The 15610-nt window shown below is 41.5% G+C and overlaps 1 protein-coding gene across 4 annotated transcripts in view; it reads right to left on the bottom strand.

Annotated features, from left to right (window-relative positions):
* Nucleotides 1–15610, bottom strand: part of CYRIA (CYFIP related Rac1 interactor A) — a 103405-nt gene that overhangs the window by 23894 nt on the left and 63901 nt on the right. For 3 of the 4 annotated variants that reach the window (XM_047782609.1, XM_047782610.1, XM_047782608.1), the window contains exon 3: nucleotides 5712–5791. In XM_047782609.1, coding sequence (XP_047638565.1) covers nucleotides 5712–5781 — 70 coding nt within the window. In that variant the 5' untranslated portion in view covers nucleotides 5782–5791. Of the gene's footprint in view, nucleotides 1–5711; nucleotides 5792–12163; nucleotides 12282–15610 lie in introns of those variants that run through there. The other variant, XM_047782611.1, reaches the window with a different exon arrangement.

Genomic DNA, 15610 nt, shown 5'->3' with positions numbered 1-15610 from the left:
CTATTCCTTCCTGATGCAGGAGACATTCTGCAGATTGTTACCGCATTAGCATCAATGAGGAAATCAAAGCTCCTAAACGAGTACTTCACGCCTAGGTCTATGCTAGATACTGAACAAGTCACGTGTGATATAAGCATAAGATGCCATCCAAATCCTTTCCCCAGGGAAGGTCCTTAGACTGAAGTGAAATAATACCAAAGAGACCGAGCTGTGTTAGAAGGAATGGAGAACGCTGGAAGAAGAAAATATGTCTAAATATTAACAATCTATGGAGATGACAAATACAAACACATTTCAAAGGCTATTGAGGAGTTCCTAATGAGGCTCAGCAGTAGTGAACCCCGCTAGTATCCATGAGGATGCAGGTTTGATCCCTGGCCCCACTCGGTGGGTTAAGGATCCAGCATTGCCATGAGCTGTAGTGTAAGTCACAGATGCGGTTCAGATCTGCTGTGGCTGTGGTGTAGGCTGGCAGCTGTAGCTCCAATTCAACACCTAGCCTGGGAACTTCTACATGCCATATGTGCAGCCCTAAAAAGAAAAAAGAAGGAAAGAAGGAAGGAAGGAAAGAGAGAGAGAGAGAGAGAGGGAGGGAGGGAGGGAGGGAGGAAGGAAGAAAGAAAGAAATGTTTATCACAATCTCTGAAGTAAGCATCAGGGGGCATAAGTAAAAAGTTAACAGAGAAGACAAAAGAGAATACTAAAAATTGATCTACTCAAAAGGCAGGATGACATTAAGAGAGAAACAAAGAGCACACATAACAAATGGAAATCGATACGAAGATTCACTCAGATACAAACATTAACGAAATGTACGTACAATAATTAAATGTAAGTGGACTAAACGTGCCAATTATGAAGTAGGTATTATCAGTCTGATTGAAAAGCTTGGGCCAACTCTGTGTTGTTTACAAGAAACACACGATACAGATAAAGGCAGACAGGATGCGGGAGTACATAGCACTGAAAACACTGACCACAAGAAAGATGTTTATGGTCAAGAATATGACATCTTTAAAGGTATATTTAATAAAAGACATGAGGGACATCTAAGCACTTTTGTCAGTAAAACTAAAGAATATATAAACAAGTGGAAAGGCAGACCATATCCACAGGTGGGAAGATACTGCCCAGATGCCAATTCTCTCCAAATTGATCTACAGATTTTGTGTAATTATAATCAATATCCCAGAAAGATTTTTTTTTGTCGACATCTCAGAAGTGATAATCAAAGATAAATCAAATTATTTGAAAAGCAAAGGAGCTAGACTCTTCCAAACATCTTGAGAAAGAACAAAGTTGAAGGTCTGACTCTTCCTGACTTTAAGGCTGCACGGTTGTTAAGTTTTGGTATTAATTGGTGAAAAGGATCAAAAGCAATGAGGAGAAGAACAGGTCTAGGAGTAGCCCCACATATATCTTAGTTCATGATGTACGGTAAGGATATTAAAGTAATCCACTTGTGCTGGAACAGTTTTATACCACGTGAAAAAGGAAGTAAACCCAATACCTCTTTCACAACATATACAAAAATTAGTTCAGGATTGATCATTGTCCTAAATGTAAACCTTAAAATTCTAAAGCTTTCAAAAGGAAATGTAATAGAGTATTTTGATGACCATGGAATAGGCCATGATTTCTTAAAGAAGATATATAGCATGCATTTAATAAAAAAGAAAAACAGGAGTTCCCATTGTGGCTCGGCAGTTAACGAATCCGACTAGGAACCATGAGGTTGCGGGTTCGATCCCTGCCCTTGCTCAGTGGGTTAAGGATCCGGTGTTGGCGTGAGCCGTGGTGTAGGTTGCAGACATGGCTCAGATCCTGAGTTGCTGTGGCTCTGGCGTAGGCCGGTGGCTACAGCTCCAATTAGACCCCTAGCCTGGGAACCTCCATATGCCGCATGTGCGGCCCCTAGAAAAAGACAAAATAAAAAACAGAAACAATGACAAATCACTCTTCATCAACATTTAAAATTTCTATTCATGGAAAGAAATAAGTAGTGGGAGGAAAAAATACAATAAAAAAGATGATGTATAGAAATGTGAGCATAAACTGTAGAGCCTACCACAAAGGTCAAACAAATTTAAATCAGATTTACAAAACTGGAAAACCTAAGGACAGACGTGTCTAATTTTATATTATATTTTGACCCAGCTTAATTAAATCTACTTGACCCAGTTCAATTATACTCCATTACTGACTTCAAAAAGAATATTTGAGACTCAAAGCAGAGATGCCAAACACATTTAAGCTGTTGCTGCATGCTGTTCAGCCTTCTTCTCTCTCTCCACTCCTTACTCCCTAACTCTCTGCAATCCAGACTCTGTACTCAAAGCAATGCATCCTGAGCCTGCTGGGCAGCTAACTGTCCAACACGTCATCCCCCTTTCAAGCCTTTTCCTTCTTGTCCACTCTGCAGCATTGGAATCCATTTACACTCCCTCCTTTTTGAACATCTCTGCCATCCTGGCTGCCTGATCTCGCCATTCTATCCCGTTTCTTCACATGGCCAGCATCTGTTACTCAGGTTCATTCAGTGGCCAGTGCTCCAAGCTCAGCTGAGCACTGGGGCACCAACCAGGTGGGACCCAGGCCCTGCCAACAGGAATCTCAATTTACTAAGATGTCCTGCTTCCTCTTCAATGTAGCCTCTCTCCCAGAGCTTCTAACACCTCAACCTCTCTCTTAGCATAAACAAGTCTGAGGTTCCCATCCACTCAGCTCAAGTTTTCCCTCAGGGATTTAAGCTATTCTCTTTGGAAAACTCCTCTAGGTCTGCAGAAAAACAAAAACAAAAACACACTCATGGTTTAAAGTCCATTCCAAATGCCACCTTTGCCAGGAGATTTCTCTAATTCCTGTAGTCACGTGTTTCCTGAAACTAGATGTATGCTTTCTCCCTCTACTCCCAGGCCACACCATGCCTCTCTTAAGCCCCTTGTTTTACTCTGTCTTGAATTCCGTGCCTATTCTGTCCTCCACGCCAGCCTGAGGCTTCATGAGGCAATGGCTGCTTTTGTTCCGCGCCCTCTCCCAGACATCACCTGGCTCTACAAGGATGTTGCAAATCGTATTCGACATGTTGTTCCCGGATTGAGCTGAAATCTACAGACGAAAGGGCAAATCATGACCATAGCCCATCCCTCCCACTCTTTCAGTCCATCAACCTTCTTTCTTGAACGTTACCTTTAGGAAATAGGACTTAAGAATCAAGAAACCAAATTTCTTTTTTTTTCATGAGAAGTCTTCGTTTGCAGACGGTTAAGACCTCTCTCTAATCAAGAAGAGGATGATGGGTATAGCACTTCTAAGAAGCTGCCTGTGATGAGCATGCAGAGGAAGGAACACAGAGGGATGAAGAAAGCCAACAACTGGGCACTTTGCTGGATAGCCGAAATTGAGAGAACACTGTAAATCAACTAGAATAAAACATTAAAAAAAAAAAAAAAAGGCGAGAGCCAGTGACATCTGTGTTCCCATCTCAGTTCTCCAATCACTTCCTATGTGACTTCAGCCCAGTGATTTCATCCTCTCTGTCTCAGTGAAATAACATCAATCTTTTCCTTGGGATTGAGGAGGAAGGAAAGGGGATTTTATATGTTTCTATAAATTTATAGCTTTCTGTTTTTCTTATATACTCCAGTCCTAGTCAGCAATGAGACATGAGGCATGGGAATCTAGTCCACATGTCCCACTCTTGAAAAAAGATCTAGAAATGGAGTTTTTTGGTACCATAGGCCATTATCACAACTCAATATCTTAAAGTGTTTTCTTTAGCGACCATGACCTTCCTGTAAATAACATACTAGGAAAATATCTGAAGTACAAGGCTGAACAGGTCAGAGTCCTTGGGTTGTAGGTGGTGGGGCAGGAGAACCCCTGAGATGTTGCCTCAGAAGTCTGGTGCTCCTGAGAATACCAGATGAAAACGACTGTTTTAAATCCCTGCAGATTTCACTTTTACCACTTTAAAGGATTTTAAAATTAGACTTGACAAAGAACTCCACACTATTCTTTGTGGAAACGATGGAAAGCCAAAATTGAAGAACAGCTAAATAGACAAATGGGGCCACTGAATTCTGGTAGGTGCTAAGAGAAGCATGCCTAAGTGCATGTGGAATTTAAAGCTTCCAAAAAAGAGTAGCATGTAACTCCCCTTGGTGTTAACATGTCCCCAAAAATGTGAGAGAAGAGGGTGTTTTGCCACTATTTTGGCCTGTGTGCATGCTGAGTGAAACAATGACAAGAAGTGAAGGGGACCAATTAAAAAATGCATGCAATTAGGGTGTTGAAATAACAAGCAATTTATTTCATAACAATTCTTCAAAGTTACTAATAAATCTTCATTTTAACAACAATAACAAAGATATATATATTGCAGAGGAGTAGCAAAAGTTACACCAACTGAAAAAGCCTATTCTTTCTGAAGTATCAAATCAATTTGGCTCTCAAGCTCACAGCTGCGCTCTTTACCAAACCCAACCAAATCCAGCCAAACCCAGCCAAGCTCAACCAAGCCCAACCAAATCCAGCCAAACCCACCCAAGCCCAACCAAACCCAACCAAATCCAGCTGAAAGCAGCCAAGCCCAATCAAACTCAAACAAATCCAGCCAGACAAGCCAAGTCCAACCAAAACCAACCACACCCAATCAAACCCAGCCAAATGCAGACAAATAACAAAACCACAACAGCAAACTGAGTTAAATCAGAAGTGAGATCTCTTTCATTAAATATAATATAGATTAATTTTTTTTTCAGAATGTATCGGCTTTGGAGGCACTTTCCTTTTCAAGTAGCTATTTTAGACACCCCAAAGAGTCTAAAAAGATACATCTAGGGAGCTTTCTCACCTTTTGGTTTTGCTGTATCTTGAAAGAGTCTTCCAGCATTTACCCAGAAAATCTATTCAAATGTTTAATCTATGTACAAGGAAGCTTCAACTTATTTTAAAAGTAAATAAAATATTTGAAAAATTAGAGTTTAAAGCAAAGTAAAGTTTGTAACAGATGGTAACGACTGAGACAAAATACATTTAACAGCGCTTGGTATCGTGGAACTGCAATTCAAAAAGAGAACTCAGGACTGAAGGTAAATGTATTCAGTCAAAAAATAAAGAAGGTAAGAAAGAATCTCTGTATTTATTCAGAGACCATTTTACCTCAGAAAAAAATTTAAAGTTATGATAAAAGAAACATAACCTTTCAGATGAAAGTGGTGTATCCCAGAATCCTGAAGTAGCTTTGTATTGCATTATTGTCAAATAATAAAGAACTGATAGAAATGAAAAGCACTCAAAGAGCAAAATAAATAATCTGTAAGCCTCATTTCTGGTATCTTTCACATCTACTGATACTTGTTCTATATCAATCTGTGTAAATTACTAGGTACACTATTTTCCCTGGGAATATGACATAGTAAATTATGAAAATTATTAGGAAAATACATGAGGATGATTTATGCTAAGCCAATAATACATAATTGCTTTTTAAAATCAAAGAAAACCATGGGCATATTAAGAAAATGTTCTTTGGAGGTTTTAAGAAATATATATGAAAAGAATGAAGGAAATGATCTTTGAAGACTCAAAAAAATGTAGAGTGTCATTTAGATGTGGTTTAAATATCACAATCTTTACTTGAATCTTCTCTATCAACAAGCTATAAAGTGAAGCGTTTTCACCATCATCTTTTAATTTTTGGAACTTACTTTCAAAATCCAGGAAAAAATGCGGGTAGTTTTCAATTTCCCTGGTAAGGACTTTGAGCAGGTTTCCCATCCCAGCAAACCTAGAAGAGGCAACATAAAACCAAATACCATTAGCAGTATAAAAAACAGACTTCTTTAAGGGTTGGACATACCTGACTGATTTGCATAAATATTACTGGATCCCAGTAGCTTTATATGAAAACCCATCAGAAGGCATCTTTATACCAGAAGATGAGGGATGACTTGTTTTTTTTTTTTTTTTTTTTTTTAATGGCTGCACCCAAGTCATATGGAAGTTCCAGGGCCAGGGATTGAGTCTGAGTGGCAGCTGTGGCAATGCTGTAGGCTTTAATCCACTGAACTGTGCCAGGGATGGAACCAGCACCTCTGCAGCAATCCAAGCCACTGTGGTCAGATTCGTAACGCAGTGCACCACAGTGGGAACTCCTAAGCAACTATTTTTTTTTTTAAGCAACTATTTTTAATTCAAGGAATCAGAAATGTTATAGGAGGCAGAGTTTAGGTATTTTCCAGTGTTTCCTTTTCCTCTTCACTAATCCTCTGAATCCTTACAGTTAATATTTCAGCCTTGCTTTGTTTCTGTTCCATTGATGTGGCCATATACCATGTCAATGGACAAGCAGAACAGAGAGGGTGTTATTAAAATATCTGTCCAGAAAGATAAGTTTCTTCAAGTTCCTGAGGAAAAGAGTTTAGAAAGCACAGATGTACCCTTCTAGGAACCCCTCTTAGTCTGTACAGGAGGTCACGCTTCCCTGAGGTGTAACCCCAGGCAGGTCAGAGGCCCTTGTAATTTGACACTTCAGTGGTAACAAGATTAGGTATTTCATGAAGTGCAAACATGAAAAGGTATACTATCCAAAAAGGTATTTTCAATGAGGCTGCAGCCTGAGGCATTTGTTCAGGTGAATCAAATCTCTAGTGAAATACAGATTTGTTACACATCTGCAATCTCAGCCTAAAAAAGAAAGAGTAGGGAAAACGTAGTTATTATTTAAGGAAATAGCAAAATTTCTACTGCTTTCATCTCTAGACAAACGATCCTCTTCAGGAGGCTCGTGTCCACTCATTCATTCTACACATACTGATGGCTTGCGATTTGAGGCTGGACGCTGTGCTCTTTGAAAGGCATCTCTCTAACCCGTAACTCAGACACCTTGCCTTGAGAAGGATCAAGTGGAAAATCACTGCACCAATAAAAGGGAACTGCGGGGCTGTCATTTTCGATGCACGTGGCTTCCAACAGTATTTATGCAGCTACAGGCGTCTTTACAAATATGCCACTGTAAGAAAGCTACAGTGAAAGAGGAACATACTAAAGGGTGAGTTTTTGCATGAACATAACACACCAAGCAGGTCCCTTGGGTGCAGAAGATGGTATAATCTAGCCTCCACAACACCTGCTCTGAGAAAGTACTCCTACACCTGCAGACGTCATCCATGGTATAAGTCACGGAAGCTAGAAAAGAAACCTCTGAGGGAGGTCTGTTTTCAATCCTAGCTCTGTTTCCTGCTAGCACTGTTATCCAAAGCAAGGTACATTACTCTCTATGCCACAATTTTCTCATCTGCAAAATGAATTTTTTAAATGTATCTATTTTATCCATTCTTAAGGATTCATAAGCTAAAAACATATAATGCTTATTAGCACAGTTCTTATAGGACGTGCAGGAGGTGCTCCAGAAACATTACGTGATAATTGCCCCCATCATAATTATCTTAACATCCTTCAAATACTTATTTCAAGTTCTCCTATGAGAGAAGAACCAGATACGTTGTATGTGGCTCTAGGGAAAAGAACTAGAACCAATGAAGAAATAAGCGGGAAGATCTTTATTCAGTGTCATGAAAACATCTCTAACTATTAGGGTTGTCCGTATATTGAGTGATTTGCCCTGTGAAGTATTGAGTTTCCTGTCACCGGTGGTAAATAGAAATATAGTATATTACACTTAAATATTTAGTTAAAAATATTATAAAAATGAGTTAGGCAGAAGGCTGGCATTGATACTCCTTAGACTTTGCTCAAACTGAAATATATGAATATGCTGGCATGCATGCACATGTACACACACGCACACACACACAATGAGGCAAACACCATGTTTCTCTCTTCCAAAAGAATCTTCCCTATTCTTTCTGTCATTGTTTTCTTCCTCCCTTGCCTTGACACACATTTCCTTTTAAGATATTTTTGAGAAAAGCCCTGCATGAGACAGGTTCTTCCAAACTAAAACTCAGAACTGGAACAGTCCATCCCTGACACTGAGTACCATTTACAAACCCTCCTGGGTCTCCAAGAGACAATCTGTTTCCAATTTAATGAACCATTCCAACCCAGACCTGGAGGCACTTCTTGTAGGAAGATGATTCTACTGCTTAGTAGCAGCCGGGACCTTCATATAAAATGCCTTAATGGAAGTTAAATATTCTTAATTTCCCTAGTTTTGTGCTATTAACATGTCACACGAGACCTGAATGGATTTAGCTTCCTCCTAAAAGTCTGTTTTGTGTAGGGTTTTACTGTCAGAGTACCTGGGTGGGAAATATGTTAAAGCCTTTAAAATTAGTAACAGACTGAAACAAACACACAAGGAAATATGTCCAAATATTAGCTGGCTGCACATTTCTGTCTGTTCAAAAGGTTACTTAAGCTGGTTGGCTGATGTGGGCCAAGATTTTAAAACAATGACCAAAGTCAATTAACTGGAACTATTCTAGATGTATTCTATATGTTTCACATCCCAAACAGGAACTGTCTGGAACAATGACTATGTGACATTAGGTAGTATTGGGGTTCAAGTACAGTCTATGGAATCTAGAAAATGTGCATTTCAATACAAGCTCCTTGAATAAATATCGTTCCTCTCTTTCTGGCAAAAGAAAAGAAAGGAAAAGAAAGTGAAAGAAAGGAAAAGAAAGTGAAAGGATGTTCAAGGGGACATGAACTCATGGAAGTATATTCTGGTTTAAAGTCTGCAAAAGGAGTTAACGTCACATAGATGGACACTGGGTAGTGACCTTGGTTGTTTCTGATTAGGTCTCAGGCCCCCTTGGGAGGACCCCTCACGCAAGGAGCTTTCCCTGCACCCCCAGCCACCTTCCTCGTGACAGAGCCTCTCCAATTTTTTTCAAACAGCTCCTGAGCACATCCAAAATATATTTCTATGAACCATGTTGCCAGTGAGATGGGTTAATCAGTATAAGGAATTTTCTTAATATTTGATCTTGTTCAATAATAGAATTTAAAGTAAGTTACTATACACTATTAGAGCATGCAAATGCTTACACCATGAAAGTGGGGGGAAGAGGAAAATAAAAGTCGAATAGGAAGATAAAGGCCGAGGGCCAAGTATCATGCGATTTACTGGTCATCCAAGGCCAAAAGATCTTCACATTTGCTGGAGGTGACATCAAGGCTGATCTAAACTTCTGAGAGCCCAAGCAAAGGGGGGAAATAAAGGTCCCTTTCAAGATGGACTAGGGGTTTGGGGTTAGCAGATGCAAACGATTACATTTAGAATGGATAAGCAATGAGGTCCTGCTGTATAGCACAGGGAACTACACCCAGCCTCTTAGGATAGAACATGATGGAAGATAGTATAAGAACAAGAATGTATATATGCGTACGCCTGCAGTCACGACCTAAGCCACAGTCTTGGCAATGCCGGATCCTTAACCCACTGTGCCGGGCTGGGGACTGAACCTGCGTTCCAGCACTTCCAAGACGCTGCCGATCCCACTGCACCACAGCGAGAACTCCTCAAGCGATAATTTAAAAAGCGTGTTTGTTATCTAAAACTAGTGTGTTGTCTATATTATAAAGTTTAGGCTTACTTGAACACACACACAATGTCTCCCCTGACATATTCAGAGATCATCTAAAGTGACACTTCCCTGGGACAAGGCACAACGCAAGGTGCCCCTGAGTCTTGTTAAGTTCTGAATTCACTCCTGAGAGGGGGGTCTGGTAGGAGCAGAGCAAGGGAAGAGTTCCCAAGTCTGTCTTCCAGATAAAGAGAGAAGGAAGGAGGTGCCAGTTAGAGAAGTACTCATGACGGTAGGGGCCCTGCAGGCACCCTGGCTGGCTCTTACTTAGGATGGTTCCTGCCTTGGAGAGGGGCATGGGAAAGTGGTCAGTCCTCTTTGCATCCGTGGCCACTCTAGAGGGCCTTTTGCTCTTCGATGCACTGATCTTCCTCCATGACTGGGTTCTCCAGGACTGCCCCTTCTCTATCAAAGTGAAGACTACGTGTAGGCGTCCGGCATGACGGCTTTGGCTCCTTGCGGGGCCTGTCCTCCCACCGCGTTGTAAGTTGACACTGTGTCTTAATCTTTATCAGCCAAATTCGGGGTTAGTGGATGCCAACCATTCCATTTAGCACGGATAAGCAATGAGGTCCTACTGTCCAGCAAAGGGAACTATAGCCAGTCTCTTGGGTTAGAACACGATGGAAGGGAATATGAGAAAAAGAATGTATATATACATATGCCTGGGTCACTTTGCTGTACAGCAGAAATTGGCACAACACTATAAATCAACTATCATGAAAAAATAAAAGATAACAGTAAAGGCAAACAAACAAAGAGATGAAAACACAGTCTTGAGGATGTGTAGCCCTGGGTGGGCCAAAGTAACAATGTGGACCAGTGATGGTCTCAAAAGATGCACAGTATAAGTGACAGATGCTGAGCTCCTAGAGCAGAGTCTGAAAGCCGCACATATGAGAAGCACCATCTCACCACCCCCTCCCCCCACTATTCTAGAGCAAATCATTTTAGCTCTGAGCCTCAGGTTTCTCACCTGCAACAACTATAATATAATCACCTCTCCTGTGTGAGATTCTTGTGAGGACTATGAAGTGAGTGTCAAAGCACCATGTACAATACTGTAAAATGCTGCACAGATATTAGCTATAATTATTCACCATTACAAGTCATTTTATAGTTTAAGACATTCAGGGAATCAAAGAAACACAACATCCTGAGAATCACATATGTTGTATATTTCTTTATAGTTCAGGTTTGATCTCCCCAAATCCCTGATTCTTTATACAAACTGCTTGAACATCAAGCTACAATCAGGTAAATATTCAACAGTCTTTTTTCCCCATTTTTTTTTAAGTTTTACTGAAGTATAGCTGGTTTATGAGGTTGTAATAATTTCTGCTGTAAAACAAAGTGATTCAGTTATACATGTACACACATCCATTCTCTTGCAGATTCTTTTCCCACACAGATAATCACAGGATATTGGGTAGGTCCCCATTGGTCAATCATTCCATATACCTCAGTGTGCATATGCCAATTCCAAACCCCCAGTCTATCCCCCCGCCACTGTCCCCTTTGGTGACCATAAATTTTTCAAAGTCTGTGAGTCTGTTTCTGTTCTGCAAATAAGTTCATTTGTATCTTTTTTTTAGATTCCACATATAAATGATATCATATGATGTTTGTCTTTCACTGTCTCATTAACTTCACACAGTAGGTTAAAATCTTAAAGCATTTTCCTATGTGCCAAACACTGTATTTTGGATACATTTTCTTACTTTATCTTCAAAATATATCTAGGAGGAAGATACATTTTTTTAAGGGTAAGAAAACTTCAACGTATTAAAATTAAATATAGAATCTGATTAAAAAATAAATCTTTCTTAAAGAAAACCAAATTTTCAAGAAAGCAATACTTATGTAAGTATGTGACAATTACAGAGAACTCTGTATATGTTAATTTCTATTTTCAACAAAAAAAATCCTAATCAGAAACAAATGCTTTTGAAAATACCAATGAAGAGGTCACTCTTTTGGTAAATGTTTTTAAAAAAAGCATCAAGAACTTCAATTTTTAACCAAATGCTGGGTCTATACTCACCCTATTTCATAAATATAGCATTAAGTACAAGGACAACACAAATACCTAATGAAGAAAACCCTGATACTGGGGCTCATAAAGTATCTCTATTGAAAAGGAATAAAATACCAAAGGACAAAGGGGCAGCACATGGATTTTTCCAGCAATCACAAGAAGGGGCAGAGATCACCACCCACTCTGGTCCCAGGAGACTTGGTTTACCTTTCTCAATATTGAGTCTCATGGAGACCACGATCTATCTAAATAAAAGGAGAAAATAGAACTCCCCTTTAAAAAGGGGAATCTGCCAACAGTTTGGTGGGAAGCTTCTTCCCTCCTTGGTTTTCTAACAGAAACATCACCTTAAATAACTGCCCTGGGGGAATTAGTCAATCACTTGTTGGACACCCTGAATACACGGAGCACTTCAAGGCGGGCTATTCAATGGCAGAAGCCAGGGCCACAGTGGTCAGGTGATACACATTCTATTGAGGGAGACAGCACAAGAATTTAAGAATGTTAACTGACCTGGAAGCACATAACAAGTTTCAGATGAAACAGTAAGGCGTCAACATGTTACCTGAATGTGAAAGTAGTAGTAAGTACTTGATATGCTTTGAGTAGGAATTGGAATGATGATGACGGTGCTGATGGTGCTGATGGTGCTGGTGATGATGGGGATGATGATGACGGTGCTGATGGTGGTGATGGTGCTGATGGTGCTGGTGATGATGGGGATGATGATGATGGGGATGATGATGATAGGGATGATGGGGATGATGATGATGGTGCTGCTGCTGATGGGGATGATGATGATGGGGATGGTGATGATGGGGATGATGATGGGGATGATGATGGGGATGATGATGGGGATGATGATGATGGGGATGGTGATGATGGTGCTGGTGATGATGGGGATGATGATGGGGATGATGATGGGGATGATGATGATGGTGCTGCTGCTGATGGGGATGATGATGATGGGGATGGTGATGATGGGGATGATGGGGATGATGATGATGGGGATGATGATGGGGATGATGATGATGGTGCTGCTGCTGATGGGGATGATGATGATGGGGATGGTGATGATGGGGATGATGGGGATGATGATGATGGTGGTGATGGTGCTGATGGTGCTGGTGATGACGGGGATGATGATGATGGGGATGATGATGGGGATGATGATGGGGATGATGATGGGGATGATGATGAGGGTGCTGCTGCTGATGGGGATGATGATGATGGGGATGGTGATGATGGGGATGATGGTGACAGATGAAAGGGTCATCCGCATTTTACTGAGTGCCCACTATGTGCCTGGCACTGTATTTGGAGCTTTTACACTTAAGTTCGCTCAAACCTTACAGAGGTCCTTCAGGTAGCTCTAATTTGTTTATTGCAAGAAAAAGAAGTTCAGATGGTTAAGCATCTTCATGAAGGCTACACAGAGGAATAAAAGATAGCGCTTGAGAGTCTAGAAACCCAAAGTCCATGTTCTTTCCCCATAGGAGGAGACCTAGTGCTCCAGAGTCCTGGGAGGGCCCTGTCTGGAGACTCTGAGAGTCCACGCTCTGCTGAAAGTGCATGCAGGACAGTATAGTATTGTATGTATATGCGCCTTTTATTCTGGAAAGAGAGTCTAAGGTTTCCATTAGATTCCAAAGCAGCCTGTTCTACACGAGTACTGTTCCATGACATGTACAGGAAAAGATGGATTTCTTTAGGAATTCGGAGAAAACAGAAAACCAAGCAGGGTGGAGTCTTCCAGAAAAGTCAGTTTTACAGAAGAAGTGAGCTCCACCCAGACATGAAGGACCCTGGGTAGAAAGGAAGCTTCCAGCTGGAAGATCGGGAGTGAGAAGGGAAAGAAAGACACAAGCTGGGTGACTGGTGAGGTCTTCCGAAAACAGAAGGCTTATTTCTCAAGTTTCATTTACTGGAATACAATTCTGAAATGGGTCCTTTCACATTTTTTTCCCCCAAATCATCTAGAAGGAGGGAGCTTCTCTAGTCACTGTAGGAGTGCTAACAGTGCCAAAGAGATGGCCCCAGGGTCCCTGCCAAGGGAGGCTCTTATCTCCCAGGGGCGACCACTGGGGATGCAAGCAAGGTCTTTTCCAGGTCTACTTCCTTGGCTCTGAGCCCAAAACTGCTTCCAGGGGAGTTGGTTCTAAGGCTGCTCAGGAGGAGATTCTCCTAAGAAATTGTTTTCTGCTAACAGTTCAGCTCCAAAAAGGAGAAGAGAAGCAAAGCACACGGGTTTGCATGCACAAATACACACACACTTTTCTTTTTCCTGATTTAGAACTCTGCTTTTGTTTGGAAGAAAAAAAATAAAGAGTCAGATTAGCTGTAATCCCAGAGTATAACATTTTTTTAAAATGCTATTCAGGCCATAGTGATGACGGCTTTTCATGTACTATCATATTCTAATTTTTGCAACCAGCACATGAGGTAAGACCTGTTATTATCCCAATTTTAGAGATAAAGAAATAACTTCAGAGATTGAAAAAGTCTGTCAAGCTCCCAAGTGGCAGAGCTGGGTCTGGAATCCAGTTTCCATCTGACCGCTAAGCACTGGCTCTTGGCCTCTGACTTCCCGGAATTCCCTTTCAAGTATGCGTTTGGAAATCCGGACCTTCAGAAGGAACTTCTTCAGTCTTCCCTCCTCTTTGACTCCACCTTAAATAAAACAGAACCCACTCCCTCGGGTGAGCTCTGCTTCTCTCTGCTCACCTAACACTCCCTGTTGACCTTGTCACAGTGCCTGTCAGTGTAGACTGTAATTACATGCTTTCTCCCCACACTGGCCTTTTTGGGAAGGGCTGTTTTCACACCTCCTGGTACTTCCAGCTCACAGCAAAGGGCCTGATACACGGTTCACACTGGCAAAGAAATCTTTCGGACCGTTCTATCCTAAAGCATCGGTCAGTCCAAGGCCAAATGAGAAATAAAGGCTATGGCACAAGCCTTGCAGAAGGCTGAAGTTAGGCAAATATCTTGATGCTACAGTGTTTTTATTTATTTTACAAAAAAAAAAGTGATAGCTGCATCCTAAATCCCCAAAGGTTATTTTGAATTTTTATTGGTTTATGAAATTCAAAGGCCTGGGAGTCGCTAACCTGGTCAGTTCCTTGCCCTGGCTTGGGAGCTGCTGATCCCTGCCTGCAGGCTGGTGCCTCCAGCTGCATCCTGTCACCGACCTTAACTTAGTTTTACCATAAGTCTGACCTTTGAACTACAACAGAGCCCTGTGACTTCCCCAGCAGAGGGAGGGAAGAAGTCCAGTTCTGGCTTTAGGAGAGTTTCTGGCAACTGGATGTGATTTTAGGAAGGCTGTGAAGATGATCCACCTTTCAGCCTGGTCAACAAGGCTCAGAACTGGAGAAATCATGAAGGCAGTCAGGAGAGCAGCTGCTGCCAGTGACAGAAGAGGCTTGTAGGCTCCCCACACTGTCCCCCCAAAAGCAAGCAACCCCTCAGGCTTGCCTGCCTTCCAGGTTGCTGAACAGGGGGCAGAGAGAACCACTCTGATACATCTGGAATTCACACAGCCCAGAGCCACCTTCCCCCAGCGATCCCAGCACCCACCCCATCATACATCACTTACCCTTCTCGATTGTCTTGAATTGTACACAAAACCTGTTAACCATCAGCCTATAACAGATTAGAGCCGAAAGAAGAGGTTTTAAAGAAATTCTTCTCAACTAAGAAAGGTATCTTTCTTTCTTTCTTTCTTTCCTTCCTTCTTTCTCCCTTCCTTCCTTCGCCATGTCTGTGGCATATGGAAGTTCCCAGGTTAAAGGCTGAACTGCAGCTGCAGCTGCTGGCCTATGCCATAGTCACAGCAACGTGGGATCCAAGTCACATCCACAACCTACACCACAGCTTGTGGCAACACCAGATCCTTAACCCACTGAACGAGGCCAGGGATCGAACTTGCATCCTCACGGACACTCACTGGATTCTTAACCTGCTGAGCCACAGCAGGAACTCTGATACATTTCTTCAATGAGAGAAGCAC

The sequence above is a fragment of the Phacochoerus africanus genome, chromosome 5 (genome assembly GCF_016906955.1).
Source record: "Phacochoerus africanus isolate WHEZ1 chromosome 5, ROS_Pafr_v1, whole genome shotgun sequence".
Lineage (NCBI taxonomy): Eukaryota > Metazoa > Chordata > Mammalia > Artiodactyla > Suidae > Phacochoerus > Phacochoerus africanus.
Note: the sequence above shows the minus strand (reverse complement) of the source record. Positions and strands in the feature narration are given on the sequence as shown.